Source organism: Rhinopithecus roxellana, chromosome 6 (genome assembly GCF_007565055.1).
Source record: "Rhinopithecus roxellana isolate Shanxi Qingling chromosome 6, ASM756505v1, whole genome shotgun sequence".
NCBI lineage: Eukaryota > Metazoa > Chordata > Mammalia > Primates > Cercopithecidae > Rhinopithecus > Rhinopithecus roxellana.
The window spans coordinates 149,080,145-149,098,850 of record NC_044554.1 but is presented as its reverse complement, the minus strand read 5'-3'; the positions used below and the strand labels follow the sequence as shown (position 1 = coordinate 149,098,850).

The 18,706-nt window shown below is 44.4% G+C and overlaps 1 protein-coding gene across 14 annotated transcripts in view; it reads left to right on the top strand.

The window, feature by feature from the left end:
• Nucleotides 1–18,706, top strand: part of CPVL (carboxypeptidase vitellogenic like) — a 207,788-nt gene that overhangs the window by 79,484 nt on the left and 109,598 nt on the right. For 13 of the 14 annotated variants that reach the window (XM_030932391.1, XM_030932388.1, XM_010371363.1 and 10 more), the window contains one exon: nucleotides 3,067–3,185. The exons of the other annotated variant lie outside the window; for it this stretch is intronic. In XM_030932391.1, the coding sequence (XP_030788251.1) occupies nucleotides 3,067–3,185 (119 nt within the window). The remainder of the gene's footprint in view (nucleotides 1–3,066; nucleotides 3,186–18,706) is intronic. 14 annotated transcript variants of the gene reach the window in all.

The following is an 18,706-nucleotide window of genomic DNA, read 5'->3' as shown; positions in this document are numbered from 1 at the left end:
TTGACCCGTTCATCCATTCATATGTTAACATTCATTCATTAAAAAGTATTTATTGAATGTCTTAGGTGTGTAAATCAGCATGCCAAGTCCCAAGGTATGCAAAGTTAAATAAGACAAATTCCCCACTTCCCAACCTCCTGACCTAGGAGGGAAGGTCTGAAATATACTCAAGTACAAGGTAGCAGGGAAGCTACTTTGGCATCCTCGGGAAGGGAGGGATGAGTGAACATCTGAATCATTTGAGAGCAGTCCGTGGACCCTGTGGGGTGCTGGTCTTGGGAGAGATAGATTGATTCAATCATCCTCTCCTCTGTTCCATTCCCTCCAGCTCCTTTCTATTATATATTTTCTCTTTTTCTCATTATACTTTGACCTTTCTCATTTTTTTCTGTCTTCTTTCTCAAATCCTCTTCTTCCCATTTACCTCTCTGTGGTCCACATCTCACTCATTTCTGATCCACAGTTTTTACTTCTCTCCTCTCCTTTTTTTGGGGGGGTGGGGAGGGGGGTAGTATCTCTGTTTGATTTTGAGAAGATTAATAGTTTTGCTAAAAATATTTCAAAAGCATTTTAAAGGCTGCCCAGCCCTGGGGGGGTGATCTTTCTGTGGGCTAATTAAGAGTGGAAATGAAGAAGGGGAGAAGAAAAAAGACAGATGGTGGGAAGAGTGGGAAGGGGAGCAGCGGCAAAAACTACTTTCCCCGAACACCTCCCTTTTCTTTCTCATAAGATCCTCCCCTCTCTCTCTTTTTCTTTGGCTTTTCTTCTGATGGAGGAGGGATAGACCTCATTGGGAACAGAATGGGAAGACCTACAGAGGTTGCATTAAGCAAACTTCCCTGGGAGCACCAGGCTGAGCCAGAAAAGGGAAATTCTTCTAGACTTCACTTGGAGTGGCCAAAGGCTAATTATAACTTTCTCTTCCAATTGACTGAACCTTTATTTTATATGTCGTGCTAGGCTAAGGGTTCGTATGCATTTTTGTTGTTTGATCCTCACAGAAAGCCCGGGGTAGCAGAATCAGTATTTATATTTTGCATAAAAGGAAAGAGGCTCAGAGAGATGGAGCAACTTGCTGGGGAGTCCTAATCTAGTTAGGATTCCAAACCCAGGTCTGTCAGGCTAGGAAACCCATGCTCTCCTATTGTGTTGGCCTAACAGGACCCTCAAGGACCACCTGTTGAGACCTTTCCTTTGTCCCCATGACCTCCTCTGCTCAGAGGTGCTCCCTGTTCCTAATCAGCAGGTGTATTTCACAGATAGCAACAGTAATTCTGCTCCCTACCTGCCAGGTTCTTTCTATAGGTTTTACATGTGGGGCTCTTTTAATCCAGATGGCCCACGGGCAGTCCATCTTTCACAGAGGAGAAACTGAAGTACAGGGAGGTTAAGTACCTGTACAGAGGATCACCAACTGGTCAATAGGAGTGCTAGGATCAGCAAAGGAACCGTGTGGTCTAGATGAGAGGTTTTCCTTTTGAGAGGCATGCCTATATATATGTTTGTGTTTGAGACAGGGTCTTGCTGTGTCATCCAGGCTGGAGTACAGTGGCATGATCACTTGACCTCCTGGGCTCAAGTGATCCTCCCACCTCAACCTCCCGAGTTGCTGGGACTACAAGCACTGCCACCATGCTCGGCTAAGAGGCATGCCTCTTTTAAAAGAGGAGCTAGTGGTCCCAAAACAGCAGTGTGCTGGTTAAAGTTTAGCAACCAGCCTTTGGAGTCAGAACCCTGACTTATAGCATCTATTCCCTTGAGTGTAAATATTGTCACCTTGGCTTATTTTATCCTATCAATGTTGGCTGTGAATGCTGAGCTGGGAAGATATGCTAACAATTAGCCCTCCAGAGCCTAAGGACTCCACCTACCACCAAAGGCATCTTTAGTTGATGGCATGTGAGGAGTCAAGCTTCCTAAGCTACTAACCAGTCTCCAACTTAATATGGCTCAGACCTACATCGCTTTTCTTGAGTGATTAGTTCCTACTGGGGACACATTCTTTGTCACCACTAAAGGATTCTTCTCCTTCGCCCAAACTTTCCCTTTTACTTCCCCACCACATTCTGCTGTTTTCTGTTCCTTTGCCACTCCCTTCCTGACCACTACTTCCTTGCACCTTCTGACTCACTCTAGTTGAAAGCCCTGGGGGAAGGAACAAACTCTGCAGCCTGACTGCTTGGTTTAATCCCAGCTCTCCTCTACTAGCTGTGTGACCTCAGGCAAGTCACTTAACCTCTCTGTGCTTCAGCTTTCTTATCTGTAAAGTGGGAATGAAAATTATACTTCCCACATCATGTAAAAGCCCTGGTAATGTGGCCTTGTAAATGTCAGCTCCTGGTAGCATTCTTTACTCCTGGGCATCCTTGGCCATCTGAGCATCCCCAAATACTCCTTCCCTGTGCCTGTCCCAGTGGTGCCATAAGAAAGCCAGGACCCCTGGCCTCCACAACTGTCCCATTGTCCTGTTTGGTTCCCCCTGAGTAGCCATGAGGTCACCCCCAGTCTCCCCACTGTCCACAGCCGCCCACACTCCCATATGCCTCGGCCCACTCCTCTTAGTAGATGTGACAGCCTTTTTGCCTTCATGAAAACAAGATCGTGAAGAACACAGGCCTTCTTGGGGTGAGGCCGAGAGCTGCTTCACCACATTGTTACTCTTGCACCCCACTGTTTCAGGTCAGTTTACTTGATCCTGCTCCTTTCCATGTGGCCCAGGGTGAACACCTTGGTTTATGCAAGGTGTGATGATAGGAGATTTTCTTTTCTTCTTTTTAAAAGAACTTTAAAAACAACCTTATCACAGCTTATAAAATATATTTGGTCACCCCTCCCCAAAGACTTAAAACTTTCGTGTGTCCTTGGCTAAATTGTGAATGTGGACTCTGTGGGATTGGCCAGGGGCTGGCTGGAATTTGTTGAAGGAACTACCTTTCATACCAATTCCCTTTTAGCTTATCTAATCACTCCATTTCATCCAGACTGAGATAGATGGCTCACATTTTTGTTGTTGTTGTTGTTGTTTTCTGTAATCCTTGGGTAAATTTTTTTTTTCCCTCCCACTAGGAAAAGAATTGAGTTTGGTCAGTCCTTTCCTAGGACTGAACGTGAAGAGTTATGCCGGCTTCCTCACCGTGAATAAGACTTACAACAGCAACCTCTTCTTCTGGTTCTTCCCGGCTCAGGTAGACGCCCAACAGAAAGAACACCAGTGTTCAAGAGCTGGCTTGCCGTTTGAGTGTAAAAATGTCAGCCTACTGACCTACAAGTCTTTAAAAAAAATCTCGTAGATTTTTTCTAAAAATAAGATTTTTTTTTTTTTTTCTAAAAATAAGCAAATCGGGCCGGGCGCGGTGGCTCAAGCCTGTAATCCCAGCACTTTGGGAGGCCGAGACGGGCGGATCACGAGGTCAGGAGATCAAGACCATCCTGGCTAACACGGTGAAACCCCGTCTCTACTAAAAAATACAAAAAAAAAACTAGCCGGGTGAGGTGGCGGGCGCCTGTGGTCCCAGCTACTGGGAGGCTGAGGCAGGAGAATGGCGTGAACCCGGGAGGCGGAGCTTGCAGTGAGCTGAGAACCGGCCACTGCACTCCAGCCCGGGCCACAGAGCGAGACTCCGTCTCAAAAAAAAAAAAAAAAAAAAAAAAAAAAAAAAAAAAAAATAAGCAAATCGGCATGGTGTTCCTATTTATGGACAGGAAACAAATGTTTTTGGCGGGAGTGGGAAGTGTCTAGCTTCTAAATTTCTTGCAGCCTTATTTGGAGTGTTAATACTACCACCTTCTTCCTGCCACAGTCTTCTTCCTATCGTTTTGTTGTATTTTTGTTCTAAAAATACTTAGGGCAGGAATGGGTGGGGGATAAGAAGTAGGGAGATTGCTGAAGTTAATAGGTAATGCATGGTAAAGTATGTTTATATCTAGTCAGCCGTGGCCTTGTATGACTGCCCTGTCTGTGGACTCCTTCACGTACTCAGTACCCACTTATTGAGCATATTCTGTGCTGTGGGGCCACAGAGGAGACAGAACTGAACTCAGACACTCAAAAGAAGAGTGGGAGGATTGCTGATGTAGGAAAGCTTCTGGCAGGAAAGGCCATCATTTTTCCAAATCTCTATAGACAGAGGTGGGTATGCTTTTCTACTTCACCAATCCTATGTAGTTCACCTTTAAATCATGCCTTTCTTCTGTATGAACAAGACACTTTTAGCTTAGGGGTGCTGTTGCGGGTATTGGTAGAAGTGCTGAGATGCATAAACAAATCTTATTCCACTGCAGAGTAATTTTCTATTTTCATCCTCCAAATTGGATTTGTTTTAGAGGCTAGAGAAAGCAAAGAAAAAGCTATCCCTATGGAGGATGTTGTTTATATTTGCATTGATTTGCATATAGCTGGGTTGCATCTATAGTAACTGAGTAAATTGCTTAATCCAGGGTTGTTTTCAAGTTACATTGTTTCTCTTGGTTACTATTGAGTTATATTTTCTTGACTTCTTTCCTGCTTTCTCAACTACATGGCCTCTTGACATAGTTCACCCCAAAGCAGCCTGTGGTCAGGTTGGGGCATGTCAGAAGTGGTGAAGAATTCCAGATCCTTTGTGGTTGGGCTCACAGTAGCCGTCAGCCTGTCGTCTTCTCTAGAAGGCTTTCTTGGACCCTAGAGAGGGCTTCTTATTTCTTCGTCATTGTTCCTGCTGAGTGAGGCAAGCAAGATGCCTAGAGCGTACAGTGTAAGGAGACACTCACCCTGAGGGTCATACAAGTGCAAGGTCAGCACTGGAGCCTGAGCACCCTCCAGTCTCTTGCTGGTGCCTCCCATGGGTAGAGCCCAACTGGGAGCCAGGTGGAGTCGGGTAGTTTAGCCCATAGAGGTCTGCCTAACAGGGCACAGAGCGGGATGGAGGAGGGTGGATAATGGGCCTTCAGTCTCTTAAACTTTATGCCTTTCAGAAACATTCTGTGTGTGTGTATTTTTTATATCATATCTATTGATGCCATTGAATGCAGTCATTTATCTGCAGTAACCTGTTTATATTAGTTTTCTCTTGCTGCTATAACAAATTGCCACAAACTTAGTATCTTAAAACAACATACATTTTATTTCACAATTCTGCAGGTCAGAAGTCTGACATGGGTCTCCCTGGGCTGAAATCAAGGACCAGTAGGGTTGTGGTACTTCTGGAGGCTCTAAGGGAGAATCTCTTTTCTTGCCTCTTGCAGTGTCTAGAGGCTGTTTACGTTCCTTGGCTCATGGTCCCTTTCTCCAGCTTCAAAGCCTACAAAGGCAGCCTGAATCCTTCTCACATCACATAATCTCCATGGTCATGTTTCCTTCTCTGACTCTTGTCTTCTACCTCTGTCTTCTAAAAGGACTCTTATGATGACATTTGGGCCACCTGGATAATCCAGGATAGTCTCCCCATTTTAAGGCCAGTTGATTAGCAACTTTAATTCTCTTTTGCCCTGTAACCTAACATATTCTAGGAATTAAGACACAAACATCATTAGGGAGTTGTTATTCTGCGCAAAATGGATACTTGAAAATTTGCCTAGATTATTGAGTCTCAATATGTTTTATCTCAGGGATTCTCACATGTTATCGCATACAAGAATTCTCTGACTTCCCCCAGAGATTCTGACTTGTACATTGGCAGAGGCCAGCAGGTTGCAGAATTACCAAGTGAACCATGCTCTGTGAAGTGACCAACACACCTTTTACCAGAAAGACATGCCTAGAGCAGCCAAACCCAGACAGAGGTGATGTGTTGCCCATGTTGAGGGTTGAAATGAGGGAAGTGAAGAGACCACTGCAGCCTGTGGAGGTCAGCTTCCCTAATCCAGCTTGCGGATTGTCTAAGACCTGTTAGCACTGCTTCCCCACTCTCGTCCTCCTCCCCCACTCTAGCTGGAAACCCCCAATTCCTTACTTTCCCTTCTGCTTTGTTACTTGTTTATGACACCAGTCAGTTCCTCATTACCCTCTGAATGTTGTCTTCTTTGGTAATGATCCAGATTTGTAAAAACAGAAACTAAGGGTGAGAGAAGAGATCAGATGGAAACAAAGCAAAAACCCAGTTTTTTTCTTTCTCAGGTTGCCTCTGGTCAGGTGAACAGCTGTGTCTAGAATGTAGGTGGTGCTCTGGCACCGTAAACCTGTTCAGGGAAAGGAGTTTAGTTTGCATGCTCTACTGGTTGCCAGATTGAGGTCTGAAAACCCCCTTCATTAAACAATGACTGGACTGCTGGTTTTCGCTTTTTCCACTTAATTGAATGAAAACCTAGCTGTGCATCCCATGACCAGGTTATGTTCTTTTGAGTCCAGTACTGTAGCCACAAACACAACCTAAGATGATCCCAGGAGACACAATGGGAAAGAATGCCTTTAAGTACATGGTGTTCTAGTGAAAGCGATAGATGAAGCTTCAGGAGAAGAAGGGCAGAGATGAAAAAACGGTACCCACAGATGGGTACCACCATGTGGCAGCCAAGATAGACTGTTCCAAGACCTCTTACCAGGAAGCCCACATGCAGAGCCAGATAGCTGAGGCTTCTGGCTATAAATTATGGAGTCACACCAGTTTGGGTGAAGGAGATAAAGCAGGTGTGACAAGAAGAAGCAGTGGTCACTGAGACGCAGGGACTCCTTTGCATTTGGCAGAGATATTAGTTCATTGTCTGTCATAGGGAAGCAACTGATACTGTCACCAGGAGAGAAATGACCCCTTTAAAAAACTGAAGGTAGAGAAAATAAGAGATCCAGGAAGGATGCCACACTTGTCATATCCTCCTAGTATTTTTGGGGGGGATGCTGTTTCTCAAATTAGTTTTGTTTTCCTGTTATTGCTCTGAGACTGCCCTGTTACTGTATACAAATCAGAACAGAATAAATTCCAGAACTTTACATTGGTGTGCAGTGGGAATACAACCTGCAAGAGAAAGGAGTAGGCATTTTGTATGGTATAAAAAGTATAAGGAAACTAGCAGAAATGTAGCAGTTATAGCTGCTGGTAATTGAACACTGACTATTTCTTATCTAATCCTTACCTGAACCCCATGAGGAAGGAATTGTTATCCTCATTTTATAGATGAAGAGATTAAATAATCAGCCCGAAGTTCCTCAACTAGAAATTGGCAGAACTGGAATATAAAATTAGGCCTCTGATGTGGAAATCCTTGATCTTGGCCGTCATGTGTTAGATCCAGAGAAAACGAGCCGTGGAAGGCACTTGAGTATAGTGGCTGAAAGTATAGTCTCTTCAGTAAGTCAGGCTTGGATAGAAATATTGGCTTCACTACTTATGCTACAGGTGACCTTGGGGACATTTCTTAGTGTCTCTGAGCACTGGTTTCCTCATTTTAAAATGGGGATCAGAATACCTACTTGGCAATGGTTTTGAGACAGAAGAGATAATAGGGGAAAGCATTAGAGTGGTACCTAAAACATGGTAACTATAGTTGCTATTGTCATTATTTCATTATGATTATGATTATTATGGTTATTATTACTTTTTAAATTATTAATGCAAATAATGTCAAGAACTAAACCGGTCACAATTTGAGAGGTTAAAGATGACAGCAAATAGAGGGAAATTCTAAATTAGAAGAACCTGAACCCCAGCCATCAAGGTGGATTAATTGCTACCAGGTCAGGAAATTACTAAGTGAAACTGGGATTTTTTGCACTGAAGAAGATAAAAAAGACATAGAGATTATTACTCTTTAAAGTCAGCATCCTTCTCATTGGAAAAAAAAATTGCTAGTATTGGACTTTATCTTATAGATATAGGAACATAGATAATTCATTGGACACATTTAGCCAAAACCTACAGATCAGTTACCTCAAATGTCATGGAGCCAAAACCTGGGGCATTTAGAGTCAGGCCTAGGCCCCTTTACAGAGGACCCCACCTTGATCCTCAGGCCAAGAGGAAAGGCCCAGATTCCTGGACTTGAGAATCTAGTGTCTGTGAAAGATCAGGATCACATTGGTGAGGTCCATGAGGTGCCCGGGCAACCTGCGAGAAGGACTCCCTCTCAGGATCCTACAGGCTGGGCCCTGCTGAATCAGATACTAGGATGATCAGATAGCACAATACCCTTGAATCAGCAGTCAATTGGAGGGAAAATGAACCACTCTAATGCTCCTAGTCCAAAACAAAAAGGTGTTCTCTCTGGCAGTAGAAGAGCATGTCCCAAAGGTGCCTGGAAGCCAACAGAACAGCCTATCCTCGGGGTTAAGGCGTGGAATCAGGCCCCACCATACTTCAGCATGGTGCCATGTACCATGCTGCACATCTGAACTTCTCCAGTAACACAGTTAATGTGGAAGACGACAGGAATTCCCAAATGTGCTACTGCTCATCAGAAATACCTGGGGAGCTTTGGAAATGTGATAGATCTCCCAGCTCATTGTCTAGCTGCACCCAGCATAGATTCTGATTCTGCAGATCTGGAAAGGGCCCAGGGATCAGTGTTTGCAATGTGCTCCACAGCGGCCCCAGTGCAGCGAGTCAATGGGCTGGCATTTGGGAAGAGAGAACTAGAGGTTTGGATACAGGGATTCTAATTCCAAGTCTGCGATTCCCGGCTGTATAACTTGGGAGATGGCATTCGTATTCTCTGGGCCTCAGTCCTCTCATATAGAAATGAAGATGTTAAACCTATTGGATTGCTAAGGCTCCATCCCAGCATTACATTCTGTGGTTCTATAGTTAAGTATAAAAACATCCAAAAACTCCAAATCAGGATGTGGATTGAATGAAGGAGCCTTTGAACGTGGTGGCCTGTGTGGTAGCCAGCCTTCAGGCTAGTCCCCAGTGCTCTTCACCTCTTGGCATGTGTGCCCTTGGGCAGTCCCCTCCACTACTGAATCAAGGCTGGCTTTGTGACCAACATGCTAGCAGAAATGATGGTGTTTGACTTCCATGGCTACATTATAAAGGGCAATGTTACTTGTGCCTTGGTCTCTTGAGTCCCTCATTCTGAGGAAAGGATGCCATATTGGGAGGACACTCAAGCAGCCCCATGGCTGAGCCTCTGTGGAGAGGAAGTGAGGCCTCCACCCTCCAGTGGGTACCAACCTTGGAAGAGGTTCATCTAGTACCAGTCAAGCCTTCTGATGACTGCAGCTGTGGCTGATTCCTTGACCACAGTTTCGTGAGAGACCCTGAGCCAGAACTGCCCAGCCAGACACCCTCAAATTTCTGACCCACGGGAATCCTGAGAGATAAAAAATTATTATTGTTGTCTTAAGCCATTAAGTTTTGGAGAGATGTTGTGTCGCATTAGATAACTAATATAGCTTCTTGTCTTGTACTTTTAGGCTGTGGCTGTGATATCTTGTGACAACTAGCATATACTCCCTAACCTGGGGGAAGGATGAGGACATAAGGAGTGGGGATTACTATGCCAGCTACTTTCAATTTTTGGTGTGTGTGTTTTTTTGTTTTTTGTTTTTTTGTTTTTTTTTGCCTCTCAGCTCCAATTCTACCCTCTTCCCTCTTCTGCCATAATAGAGCTCTCAGCATTTCTCCTATGCAGCAAGCACAATATTAAGCTTTGTCAGTAGAGGGTGCTGGAGAGACACTGCAGGAGGAATTTGGCTTCTCTTTCTGTTTCTATGTCCTGCCTTTCGCTTTTTCTTGGCCCACTGTTTAGTCTGTTAGCAGTGTGTTGAGGTGGGGGGTGGGGACATCCAGTGGCACTCTGTCTTAGCTATGCACCCAGACCACCAAGACTCTTAGCAAGATGATATTGCTGACTCTGTCTAGGTGATCACCTGGCTGTGGCCTTTCCAGTGTGAACACCATACACCCTAGGCCTTGCCGGTGAGCAGACCCCTGATAGCCCTGCTCTCTCTGCAGCCCTCTCACTAGCTCAGCCATTTGCGCCCCGGAGGGTTGTTCCCTCGGCCCTCCCAATGTAGACATGGTGCACTCCAGGCTGTGCGCCACCCTTCAGGCGAGCAGGCTCCTAGCCTCCTGAGTCTCTGTGTCCACCTGCCAGTCACAGCCTACCTGTTCCTATTACCCAAGGATGGTTGGCCAGCTTTGGACCAGGGAACCCAGTGAACTTCTCAGATACTCAGAGGGCTGCAACCATACCTTCTCCAACGAGGCCTGGACAGCAGCCTTGGGAAGAGTCCACTCCCCACCATAAGGTCCATCTGCGAGCACTCCCCCTAGCCCAGGGCATTGTTTGGAGTTCTCTTTATATATATATGTTTAGTCCCCTGTTATAACGAATACTTCTAGATATTAACATTTCCCTGTTCCTTAGTGGACATAGGAAGCCTACCCAGCATGCCGGTCTTTGGCCAGCACTGAGGATGTGGCTGTGGGACAGCATGCCCCTCTGGTGTTTCATCTTCACTTTTGCCCAGGGGTGTCTCTGATACCCATGGCTGGCTGGGGCCAGAGTAAACACTGGAACTTGTAACAGAATTAAAGGTGAATATTTCCAGGCAAAAAAAAGAAAAATTAAATAAAAAATTAAAATGACTCTGTGGTTTCTGACTTCTGATTGGGCCTTAACTAATGCAGGTACCATTCTAAATCTTTCTCCAGCCCTGAGACACCAAGGGCTGGAGAGTAATAGAAAAGTCTCAGGAGGCAGGGCAGCCAGTCTTTCTGTCTTAGCCCTATTCTATCTGAGACCACAGGATTCCCTTATCTGTGCTTCATTCTTCTCCCTTGGCAGATCAACATGCTTTGCTTCTCCAAGCACTCGACCAAGTATGACCAACCTTTCATTTCCAAGTTTACCTTTCCTTGTATCATGTAGCCAACAGAGATTAACTAGCACCCATGGCTGCCACAGTCTGGCTTACATCTTCTTCCTTGGTCCAATCAGCTAAGACTGAAGGTGCTGGGTATTAGCCATAATATAAACATGGCTAGCAGGCTAGCCATGGATGAATGGAGACTCAGTTCTTAGAGAAGAGGACCATTCTTAGAGAAGGGGACATGGACTGGACAGATTTATTAAAATATGTCTCAAAATATATCTAACACAGGTGGATACAAATCCACCAGCAATGCAACAAAGATTTGGAGATCACAGATAATTGTCTTCTTCAAACTGATTCTGTTTATCTTCTCTTTGCTACATACGTAATGGCATCAGAGATATAGAAGAATAGAGGGTATCAGAGACAAAATAAAAAGACAGTAGCTAAAGGTGATGTTATAGATCACCACCCATAGGTATATTTGAACACTCTGCAGAAACTTGCATGCCTGATTTCCTTTGTGGAAGTGAAATAACATAGACAGAAAGTAGCTCTAAGTTTTGCATCAGGAAGGGAAAGTAAGGTGTCTTCTCCACACCTCCCCACATCCTCCCACCTCCCTATTCCTTATATAGTATAAGTTTCTGGTAGGAGGCACAAACAGAACAACCATAACTATCTCATGAAGGAATGAGCCAGGTAGAAAGATTAGGAAGAAGAAAGTTAGGATTCTAATGGGGTGTAAGCTGGTTCAAATCAATGAGACAAGCCAAAGCTTGATGAGAGTCAGGGGAACTTGGGAATGACGCAAGGAGGCCTCAAAACAAAAAAGGATTTTGAGGCTGGGTGCAGTGGCTCACGCCTATAATCCCAGTACGCTGGGAGGCCAAAGCAGGTGGATCACTTGAGGTCAGAAGTTCGAGATCACCAACATGGTGAAATCCCGTCTCTAATACAAATAAAAAATTAGCCGGGGGTAGTGGTAGGCGCCTGTAATCCCAGCTACTCCAGAGACTGAGGCAGGAGAATCGCTTGCACTGGGAAGGTGGAGGTTGCAGTGAGCCAAGTCGTGCCATTGCACTCCAGCCTGGGTAACAAGAGCGAGACTCCATCTCAAAAACAAAAAACAAAAAAGATTTTGAAAAAATTAATTTTCTGTATGATAGTGCCATGGCAGCAATCATGGTAAAGGAAGATTTAGTGAGTGGTCAACAGCAACCACTTGCAATAAAATTTCTTTGAAAAACACGAATGTCTTTAGCAACTTGTGTGTATGTGTTGAGTGTGTATGTGAAGAGTTAAAATGTTATGTACCTCTTTAACAATTCTAGTCACAAAATTAATTGCTTTAAATAAAAAGCTCTGCCTTGATTAACACCATTAGTGTAGCAGCTGAAGTATTAGCTGAACTGGGATCTGTATGGCAAAATGGGAGTCCATTTAAACATACTTGTGGGAATTTAAAGACATTTACTTGGGGTACTAATGACTTCAATTAAGGTAGAACACATTACTTAAACCAAGCAAATGATCAGCCTCTGCATATAGACGTGTGAAGAGGGCCTTAATTAATTTACTAATTGCACTTCTCATCTTAAGCAGTGCCATTGATTTGGATCTGTTAGTGGTTTAGTTGCTGTTTTCTCTAACCAAGCATGGCATTCCTTATTGGAGATAGGAGGAAAGGGGTGGCTAGGGATATGTAACCAGTCCTGAAGATTGGCAGATGCCTGTCTACTTTAAGTGACTTTCTGGTCTAAAATGTTACCCTAACACTTGCTGAGATACCTTAAATTTCCTGGGGTCACTCCAATGAAGTCCTCTTATAAAATGGAATCATGAGGCTGGGTTTGTAATCCCACCCTGTAATCCCAGCACTTTGGGAGGCCGAGGTAGGTGGATCACAAGGTCAGGAGTTCGAGACCAGCCTGACCAACATGGTGAAACCCTATCTGTACTAAAAATACAAAAAAATTAGCTGGGCATGGTGGTGCACACCTCTAATCCCAGCTACTCAGGAGGCTGAGGCAGGATAATCACTTGAACCTGGGAGGTGGAGGTTGCAATGAGCCGAGATCACGGTATTGCACTCCAGCATGGGCGACAGAGCAAGACTCCATCTCAAAAAAAAAAAAAAATTATGTTCTTAAAAGTACTGAAATTGGCAAGTTTTTAGCACCCTCCTAGTCAATATATTAACTTTACTGTTTCAGTGATATGCATATGGTCTGAGCAGAAGGTTATCTCTATTCTCTCTCTCTCTCTCTCTCTCTCTCTCTCTCTCTCTCTCTCTCTCTCTCTCTCTCTCATGCAAAGGAGGGCCTGGGGGATAAGGGCTGGTGGAGGATGAGGGTGGTAAGAAAGACTCAGGGCAAAGGTGATGCTATCCAGGGAGGGTATATCAACCTGGGGAACAATAGGGCAGACAGGATTTAGTACTAGTTTTGTTTCAATGAGTTTCACTTTCTTTGAATGACATTCCATTAAGACATGGAGTAGATTTCACCATCATTGTGAATAAGAAATGGAATTTGCTAATGTGAGAAATTGTGAAATTCCCTTTTGTAGAGATTCTGGCAGAATAGATAACGTCTCTCCTTCTGGGCCGTTCCTTCTGGAAGAAACTCTGAAGAAAGAGTGTCCAAGTTCATGGATTGGTCACCAGGGGTCGCCAGAAGAATTGAAAGGGCTTCTGAGGCAAAGCCATAGTTGCTTCTTGTTCTCCAATAAAGGGCCCAGGTTTGTGGGACCCACGGGCCAACCCTCTTCTGTTGCTAGGGAGACTTCTCACTTAAGTATTTAGGATTCCTTTGTTCTTTCTTTAATATTTATAACTTTTTTGTCCCTTCCCTTTTAATCATCAGTTCTTGCTGCAGGACTCTGACCTGTAAGTCATTAGTAGAGGTTTTATTTTCTTCTTTAATATGTAGTATGAGGGGATTACTCATATTTTAGATCTCAGCTCAAATGTTACCCCACCACCAGAGGCCTTCTTTAAGTGCTTAATCTAGTGTCTCTCCATTCCTCTTTCGTATCACTCATTTATTTAGTTACTTGTTTTTTTTTTTTTTTTTGAGACGGAGTCTCGCTCTGTCACCCAGGCTGGAGTGCTGTGGCCGGATCTCAGCTCACTGCAAGCTCCGCCTCCCGGGTTCACGCCATTCTCCTGCCTCAGCCTCCCGAGTAGCTGGGACTACAGGCGCCGCCACCTCGCCCGGCTAGTTTTTTGTAGTTTTTTTTTTTTTAGTAGAGACGGGGTTTCACCGTGTTAGTTACTTGTTTATTGCCTTCCCACACCAGCAGAAAAATCATCAGAGCTGACACTTAAGTAGATGTGCCAGGCACTGTTCTCAGTGCTGTGCATATATCGACTCTAAAACTGCATGAAAACCTTAGGAGATAGACATTAATAGTATCCATATTTTCAATCAGAGGATGCTGAAACACAGAGGAGTTAAGTAACTTGCCCAAGGTCACAGAATTCTAAAATAGCATAGCTGGAATTCAAACCTTGGCATGCTGGCTCCAGAATCCACGCTCGTAACTATAAAGTATTCTGCCTGCTCATGGGTGGGAGCTGGTCTACATCCACGGCCTTAGACAATCCCTGTGAGTAGTTGGCGTTACATGTTAAATGAATTAATACCTTGTGGTAAATTCATAGAGTGCATACTGTTCAGCAGAATAATGGTATGTACTGATATAAAGAGATCTTCACAACATATTGTTAAGTGAATACAGCATATTAGAGTATAGGCTGATCCTATTTTTGGAAAAAAACATGTATATGTATATTGCATATATAATAGCTACAGGATATGTATATATGTGTTTGTGTGGAGAGGGACCATAGAGAAAAATCTGGAAGGGTAAACGTAAGCATCTCCATGATCATCTCTAGGAAGTAGAATTTGTCGGGGAAGAGGGGCTTTTAAAACTACCTTCAATGAAAAAAAAAACAAAAACCTTTAGTTAGAGTAAGTACTGTTTTTATAATAGAAAAAGTTTTAAGAAAAATTTTAAAGCTTTTTTTTTTTTTTCTTTTTTTTGAGACAGAGTCTCGCTCTGTCACCCGGGCTGGAGTGCAGTGGTGCAATCTCGGCTCGTTGCAAGCTCTGTCTCCCTGGTTCACGCCATTCTCCTGCCTTGGTCTCCCAAGTAGCTGGGACTACAGACGCCTGCCACCACGCCTGGCTAATTTTTTGTATTTTTAGTAGAGATGGGGTTTCACTGTGTTCGCCAGGATGGTTTCCATCTCCTGACCTCATGATCCACCCACCTCAGCCTCCCAAAGTGCTGGGGTTATAGGCGTGAGTCACCGCGCCTGGCCAAATTTTAAAACTTTTGGAAAAATAAATGCATTAATTGTGTTACTTCGTACACTTTTGAATTATAACTTCAATATAATAAATGTTTTTAAATTCCTGAATTTTGTAATGCTGTAGATGAATTAAAGTGGTCATTTCTTCATTCAGTCTTAAGTATTGCAATATGGTTTTGTTCAGGAAGTCTTTTATTCTTTCCAAAGTTGAGAGTAGGGGAAGGGCTGCATTCTCACAATTGAGAGCTGAATATATCACCCTAAGGATTGTCACAGAATAACCTCATGCCATTGTTATGGACATAATTAATATTATACTGCGTATCATGACATTTGATGCCATGTTATATTACAAAAGTCTGCATGCTGTGACACAACTGACTCTTGGGCTTTTGGCGTTGAACACATACACCTTTATTTTCCAGATCTGACTTTCACATTTTATCACAGATAAGGGTGACATTAGTTCACAGGTTGGTTGGCCCATCAAAGTAGAAAGATGTATGTGTGGGCTTTTCTTTAAAAACAGGCTTCTTCCAGGGTTGTTGAGCCTCATTCACCTCCTCCAGGAAAGTAAATCAGGAGCAAGGTCAACTGAGGCTGGAGGTGTGTACACAGATCTTGTTATTTAAGCATTCCAAGAATGCAGTGTCCTGTGCTTCAAAGTTGCATAATAAAGATGTTTGGCACTGAGGTGTTTGACTTGACTTTGTAGTGTGGCCTCTCAGGGTCAGGCTATTTTTCTGAGAGTCTAGAGGTCCGGTTCATTGTGCCAGGTCACAGGAAGGGACATGGAAGGCCAAGGGAGGATAGGGTGGAGGATAGGGGAGAACAGGCTGGAGACCAGAGGCCTGAGATATTTAGAGGGCAAACTCTCCATCCTCCTTCAGACCCTCAGCCCTCCTACACATTCGAACCACCTGGGAGCTTTTGAGAACTACCGATGAGGCCTCCTCCCCACAGACCAACGGAATTGGAATCTCTGGGATTTGGACCTAGGCAGTAGTATAAAAATACTACTCTCCGAAAGAGAAAACCTCTCCAAAATATTTTAATGAGCACATTGCAGCTTCTAGGAGTTCACATGTAGTTTAGGAAGGAAGTGGGGCTGGATATCCGCTGGAATCAGTTGGACTCACAGCATCTCATATTCACTGGGAGGCTGGGAAGAGCAGGGACTACCTTCCACCCAGATCCCATTGTTTTTCCACCTCTCATGTGTGTAATTTGCTCCTACTGCTGAGTGAATACAAGAGGAAGGTGATACTGGTGAGTGGATCTGAGAGGAGATAAAAATCACTTATTTAAACAAAAACACACAGTTAGTTCCATAGGCAGATTGGGGCAGAGCTAGTTATTTTTATTCAGCACATTAGAGTTTATAACATCATTTCATGTACGTTTGCTCCTCAGAGCCTTCAAGCAATCCTGTGGGGCAGGCATTATGGTCATTTGACAGATGAGGAAACTGAGGGTCAGGATGGCACAGCTGTTATGTGGCCAACTGGAACCACAGCCTTTTTGGCTTCCAGTTCCAGGGATCACTCTGCTTCCAAGCAGCAGCTTTAAAAGGCTGTCATTGATTTTCATTTTTTCTGCTTTGACTTATTATCATTATTATTTGAGACAGAGTCTTGTTCTGTTGCCCAGGCTGAAGTGTAGTGGCACGATCTCGGCTCACTGCAACCTCTGCCTCCCGGGTTTAAGTGATTCTCCTGCCTCAGCCTCTTGAGTAGCTAGGATTACAGGCACCTGCTACCATGCCTGGCTAATTTTTATATTTTTAGTAGAGATGTGGTTTCACCATACTTGCCAGGCTCGTCTTGAACTCCTGACCGCAGGTGATCCGCCCTCCTCGGCCTCCCAAAGTGCTGGGATTATAGGCGTGAGCTACCGTGCCCAGCCTCTGCTTTGACTTAAAAGACAAAACCCTCAATCTGTTGATTTGTTCATAGACATTTGAACACTTGAGGCAGGGTGAGTAACTAGTGAAACTGATCAGGGAAGTTGTGGGCTATAGGAGCAAGAAAAAACCACCATACGGCCCACTTTATTATTCTGTCATTTACAGATAGATTGTGTTCAAGCCATCTACAAATTCCTTGTGTTTATCTATTACAGCAATAGATAATATTTGGAGAACGTATACTATAAAGCTGAGATTTATGAAAAGGAATTCATTTAATCCTCCCAGCAAGCATACAGTGTAGCTACTATTATTTATCTTTTTTTTTTTTTTTTGAGACGGAGTTTCGCTCTTGTTACCCAGGCTGGAGTGCAATGGTGCAATCTCTGCTTACCGCAATGTCTGCCTCGCGGGTCCAAGCGATTCTCCTGCCTCAGCCTACCACGTAGCTGGGATTACAGATGCGTGCCACCAGGCCCAGCTAATTTTTTTATATTTTTAGTAGAGACAGGGTTCTTCTCCACGTTGGTCAGGCTGGTCTGGAACTCTTGAGCTCTGGCAATCGGCCCGCCTCGGCGTCCCAAAGTGCTGGGATTACAGGCATGAGCCACTGTGCCTGGACTATTGATCCCGTTGTTATGGGTGGGGAAACTGAGATCCAGAGAGCTTAGGCAACTTGCCCAAAGTTACACACTGGTGGGTAGTAAAGCCTAGATTGGAATCCAAACCGTTTGGGGCAAGAGCTTCCACGCTTCTTCATTATGTAATACTGCGCTGACCCCTGGAGCTTCAGGCCTGCTCATCAGAGGCCCCAGTAGGATTCTGGGCTTCTACCATTTCTACCTGTTTCCTTAGTCATAATAATCATTTATATTTATTGTGCTTTTATCATATATTAGGCATTGTTCCAAGGGCTTTAATTATGTCGCTTAATTTGTTAACGCTCAAGAATGAGCCCGAGAGGTGGCGCCTCATAGGAAGGGTGCGCCCCAGCTCATGGCCATTCTTACCAGCACCTGTCTTGTAGCAGGTCCCCCTGTGCCCCTTCCAAAGCTGTGAAGGACTCTGTCAGGCTCTTGGTGACTGGAAAGAGAAGCTCCTCTATGCCCTCTGTGATCATGGTTAGAACTCTGCTCAGCTCTTCCTGCAGGTCTTGGCGGTGGCATCCCAGTCACCTTCTCTTGAGTCAGTCTTGCCTTCTGCCTCAGCCTTCTGCCACCATCCAGGTCAATGGAACACATCCACTCAGACCTTCCAGCGACACCTTAATTTGTCTATATAGCCAGGCCAAGTCAGAGGTGGCGGGATTTTATTCTGGGCTAAAGCCAGGGGATCCTTGCTGACTAACCATCCAACGAGCCACGCCATCATGCAAGGGCCCACTGTTAGGTCCTGCTGGAAGCCAAGCGGGGGAGCCAAGTAGAGCTTTTTTCAGGTGGTTCTGGAGGATTTGCCTGGCGACTGTGCCTTCTTCCCTTTCTAGGTCTGTTCTGGTGAGAGGGTTTCCCTTGTCCTTTCCCTTGTGCACAGCTCTGCTCCCTGGCTCTGCTCCTGGCTGGATCCTTCTCAGCTTTCAGGGCTCAGGGCAGCACTCAGACCTCATTGAAGCCTTCGCTAGTCACCTTCTCCTTTTCAGCCTCCAGTGACTCTTAAATCACCTGTATTTCCTTTTCACACTCTCCAATCATTGTATTTTATTTATTTATTTATTTATTTATTTATTTATTTATTTATTTGAGATAGATTT